Source organism: Scomber japonicus, chromosome 20 (genome assembly GCF_027409825.1).
Source record: "Scomber japonicus isolate fScoJap1 chromosome 20, fScoJap1.pri, whole genome shotgun sequence".
NCBI classification, from domain to species: domain Eukaryota; kingdom Metazoa; phylum Chordata; class Actinopteri; order Scombriformes; family Scombridae; genus Scomber; species Scomber japonicus.
In genome coordinates, this window is record NC_070597.1 from 3,760,457 (window position 1) to 3,765,403 (window position 4,947).

Here is a 4,947-nt window from a genome sequence, read left to right on the forward strand (position 1 = left end):
TTAATATAAATACGTGTTAAAACTGTAATAACGTCACTAATGTTATATTGTTTTAATATGTTGATAATCTGTATGTGATGTTGTTTAATTCGGCGTTAATATAAGTTTAATAAATATAAACTTTAACGTGTTTTTGTTGGTTAAGTTCAGCTGAAAGGCTAAAAATGCTAAATAATAAAACAGGGGGTCAAACATGAGGCCTGTGGGCCAGAACCGGTCCGCCGAGGAGTCCAAGTCGGCCCACTTTCCTTCCTGTCTTCTTTTCTTCCTTCGTTTGTTCCTTCCTTCTTGTCTTCCTTTCTCCCTTCCTTCCAGTCTTCCTTCCTTCCTTCCTTCCTTCCATCTGTCCTTCCTTCCTGTCTTCTTTCCTTCCTTCCTTCCTTCCACCTGTCATTCCCTCCTTCATTCTATCCATTTGTCCTTCCTTCCTTCCTTCCTTCCTGTCTTCTTACCTTCCTCCCTTCCTTCCATCTGTCCTTCCTTCCTTCCTGTCTTCTTTTCTTCCTCCCTTCCATCCATCTGCCCTTCCTCCCTTTCTTCCTTCCTTTCTTCCCCCCTTCCTTCTTTCCATCCTTCCTTCGTCCTTCCTTCCTTCCTTCCTTTCCTTCTCTCTTCCTTCGTTCGTCCTTCCCTCCTTCCTTTATAACTAAAACATATAAAATCAATCTTTAGTAAAATAGTTTTTCTTTTCATCCTTTAATTATAATTTTCTGATGTTTTATGTTTTGTTTGTCTCGTAGCTTTTATAACTTGTAATATATTCCATGTGTTATTATTTTCTTTAATATTAAATACACTGATTTATTTTCTTTGCAGCAACTGAAGCAGCAGAGAGATAAACTGCGTCAGTATCAGAAGAGAATCAACCTGCAGCTGCAGAAAGAGAGAAGTTTAGCCAAGCAGCTGCTCAAAGATGGCAAGAAAGAGTGAGCACATTTTATTATCATCACTTATTCACTTAGTATTATTATTAGTATTATTATTATTATTATTAAGTTATTTCAGCATCTTATTTCATAGTTTTAAACCAATATAGTATATATTGTAGTGTTATTATATTATATGATGATAGATTGTATGTTTTATGTATTTTTAGGGATGATTTCTTTATTTTTTGGTTATATTTTCTCTATAAATCAGTTTTTTAATGTATTTTAATTATTATTTGTATAGTTTTAAACCTGTTGCAGCAGCTTCTGTTTCACTATTGAGCTTTTAAACCAAGAAATATAGTTTTATTATTAGACTTTATGATGGTAGATTGTATGTTTTATGCATTTTTAGGGATTATTTCTTTATTTTTTAGGTATATTTTCTCCATAAATCAGTTTTTTAATGTATTTTAAATATTATTTTATAGTTTCTAGTCTGATTCTGTTTCACTATTGAGCTTTTTCCACTCTCAGTTTGTCTTATTATGGCGGATTGTATGTTTTATGTATTTTTGGAGGCAATTTCTGTATTTTTTGGTTATATTTTCTCCATAAATCAGTTTTATTATGTATTTTAATTATTCTTTAACTAGTTTTTCCACTTTTAGTTTCTTTTCTCATATTTTTTAATGTATATTTGTGATGCTTATTTTACTATATTATTTACTATTATTGTTTTTATTGCTTTTATACTTATTATTTATTATTATTTTATTCTTTTTATTGATGCTTTTCTATTTTGCTGTAATAATGTAAATATTCCCATCCTGTGATTAATAAAGGAATATATTATCTTATCTCTAATAATAATAATCTATGTCTATATCTTTGTGTCTATCAACAGGAAGGCTCTGCTGCTGCTGAAGAAGAAGCGCTACCAGGATCAGCTGCTGGATAAAACAGAAAACCAGATCAGTAACCTGGAGCGGATGGTGAGAGACCAGATCAGAGACTCAGATCAGACCAGACCAGACCAGTTCAGATCAGACTAGACCAGATCAGACCAGAGACTGGACTGAAGCTCGGCTGCTGCAGAAACATGAAGAAATAAAACTGTTTTCTTTTCTTCTGGTTTCAGGTTCAGGACTTGGAGTTCGTCCAGATTGAGAAGAAAGTGATCGATGGTCTGAAGGTTGGAAACGACTGTCTGAAGAAAATGCACGAGGTAAGAAACTGTGAGACGGGTCGATGATGTCATCTTATATCTGATGAGTCTCTGATGAGTCTTTAGTTTTATCTTCTTATTTTATTAATCTTTCTTTGTATTTTAATGTCTGTTTTAATCTAGTTTTAGTCTAGCTTTTATTTGATTAAACATCATCTTTTATGTTACTTTTATTTTGTAATTTTAATCTTTTTTTTTTTAACATAGGTTCAGTCAAGCTTTTATTTTATTAAATGCATCTTTTATTTTACTTTTATTGTGTTGTTTTTTATCTATTGTTTAATCTGATTAATTGATTAATTGATAATTCTCCTCTGTGTATCTCTGCAGGTGATGTCTATTGTATAAATAAAGTGTGATAGGTTGATTGATTAATTGATAATTCTCCTCTGTGTATCTCTGCAGGTGATGTCTATTGAAGAAGTGGAGCGGATTATGGATGAAACTCAAGACGCCATCGAGTATCAAAGAGTGAGTCTAACCCTTCATTAAATCTTTTATATGACTCTTTATAAACCTACAGCAGATAATAATAAAACACTCAGCTCATGTTATGCCCCTAAAATATGAAAAATTATAAATAGTCTGCACCAACTGACTGATTTACACTGAGTTATTATATTATATTATATTCCCTATATAACCCATATAACCTTTGTTTAAACTTAATTAATCTGTGATTTAGAGCTTTTAGCCTTTAGACCTTTTATTGCTCAATATTTAAAAAATATGTATATTTAACTGTTTTAATGTTATTCTGTATTCTTATAATTTTAAATTATTTTTAAAATAATTGATGATTTAATTAAAAATGATTGCTCAGTAGATTAAATTAAATCATTTTATGTATTTGATTAATTGAATATAAATATAATAAATATAATAAATGAATGTGTTTTTGTGTTTCTGCAGCAAATAGACGACATGTTGGCCGGATCGTTGTCTCAGGAAGATGAAGACGCTGTTCTGGCTGAACTGGAGGAGATTACTCAGGTCTGTTTAATGTTTCATCTTTAAACTCACAATACACAAGTTCATGTTTCTACAGTAGTTTAATGTCTGAACTGGAGGAGATTACTCAGCTCTGTTTAATGTTTAATGTTTCATCTTTAAACTCACATCACATCAGATCACCTGTTAATGTTTCTAGATTTAATAGTTATGTAAATGTTTGTGTGTTTCCAGGGAGACGTTGAGCTTCCCTCAGTTCCCTCAGACGAGCTGCCGGAAGTCCCAGCAGCCTCAGAGAAGAAACCAGGTACGTTATCTTCTTTCTTCTTATTACAACTATTAACTATTCATTTCACTAAAACACATGGACATATCTGACCCAGAACAGCCTTAATGGAAATGTCATTGAATTTCAAAATAAAAGTCATTTGAGGTGTTTATCTTTTATTACAAGCTTTTAGAAATGTTAAAACAGGTCAAAATTGATCCTGAACAGTATATAAAGAAATGGGGAAAATCATTAAATTTCAAAATAAAAGTAATTAAATGTCAAAATAAAAGTCATTTGAGGTGTTTGTTTTTTTTTACAAGCTTTTAAAAATGTTTAAACAGGTCAAATTTGATCCTGAACAGTATGTGAAGGGTTAATCAGAAGAGTTTTAAAGCTGCAAGAAAAGACTTTTAATGTGTGTGTGTGTGTGTGTGTGTGTGTGTGTGTGTGTTTTTGTGTATTTTCAGAGAAGGAACGAGCGAGAAAGAAAGCCGAGCCGGAGCTTCTGGCTGCGTAGAAACTCAACTTCCTGTTGGACTTTTATTCTGACACACTCCAACACACACACACACACACACACACACACACACACACACACACACTATGACGGCAGATGTTTTGGGGCTTCCTTTCATCCCATCCGGCCGCTGTTTCCGTCTCCTTGACGACGAGGATGCTGATTTTTTTAGAACCATGAAGCGCTGTGAGATCAGATAACTGTGCCTAACATTCGTCTCCTTGTTATTATAAACCCAAAATCATTTTTAACTGACGTTTAAATGCATGTGTGTATTTACTCAGTGTGTAACTCATCATGTTTTTAAAGGGTCACTTCACCCAAAATTACTAAAAAAAGATATTTACCCTCTAACATCGATTATTGTTGTTTTTTTCTTGTTTAATTTTTTTCACCTTTTTACATAAAACTCTAAAAAGCTGCAACGGTTACTGGATTCATTGTTTAGGCAATAAGTCAGTTGATATGTTTGCTCAATAAAATGGTGAAATATTGTGATTTACAACCTAAAATATCTGATTTTGTCCTGAACACCAGTCAATAAACACTAAATATTCAGTTTACTGTCAAAAGGTTAAATAAATTAGAAAATGTTCAATTTAGGGCTGTCAGCGTTAACGCGTTAATCGCGATTAGATTAATGCAATCCATAACGCGTTAATTTTTTAAAATCGCATTTTAATGTTACAAGCCTTTTTGTCCCTTCTACTCCCCCGTAGACGGCTCCTCTAGCTGTAGCGCTATGCTTTGAAGTGGCCTCCTGCAGTAAACCTACCGCGCTGATGGAAAGTAAGAGAGCTACTGGACTTTTGAACGGCTTGTTTAACTTTAAAACACTTCCAGACGCTTCAGTTGACAAGTCAAAAGTAAAATGCAACCTGTGTCAAACGGAGTTTAACTACCACCGGAGTACGTGGAGTTGGAGTTAGCACCTCCACGCTAAACACCCAGGTGCAGCCAAGCCAGCCTCAGCTCCACCAAAGGACCATTTTGGAGTGTGGGAGTCGCAGCAGAGCCGTGATTGATTCCCAGTTAAGACACTCTGGTAAGAAATGCTTTACATTATGGGCTTAAAACTGCCTTCAAATGGAAAATAACAGGATTTTAAACA

At 33.6% G+C, this 4,947-nt stretch overlaps 1 protein-coding gene across 1 annotated transcript in view; it reads left to right on the forward strand.

Moving 5' to 3' along the window:
* Positions 1–4,278, forward strand: part of LOC128381849 (charged multivesicular body protein 6-like) — an 8,551-nt gene extending 4,273 nt beyond the window's left edge. The window contains exons 2-8 of the mRNA XM_053341875.1: positions 817–926; positions 1,777–1,864; positions 2,011–2,097; positions 2,503–2,568; positions 3,010–3,090; positions 3,283–3,355; positions 3,787–4,278. Coding sequence (XP_053197850.1) covers positions 817–926; positions 1,777–1,864; positions 2,011–2,097; positions 2,503–2,568; positions 3,010–3,090; positions 3,283–3,355; positions 3,787–3,836 — 555 coding nt within the window. The 3' untranslated portion in view covers positions 3,837–4,278. The remainder of the gene's footprint in view (positions 1–816; positions 927–1,776; positions 1,865–2,010; positions 2,098–2,502; positions 2,569–3,009; positions 3,091–3,282; positions 3,356–3,786) is intronic.
* Positions 4,279–4,947: the final 669 nt, after the last annotated feature.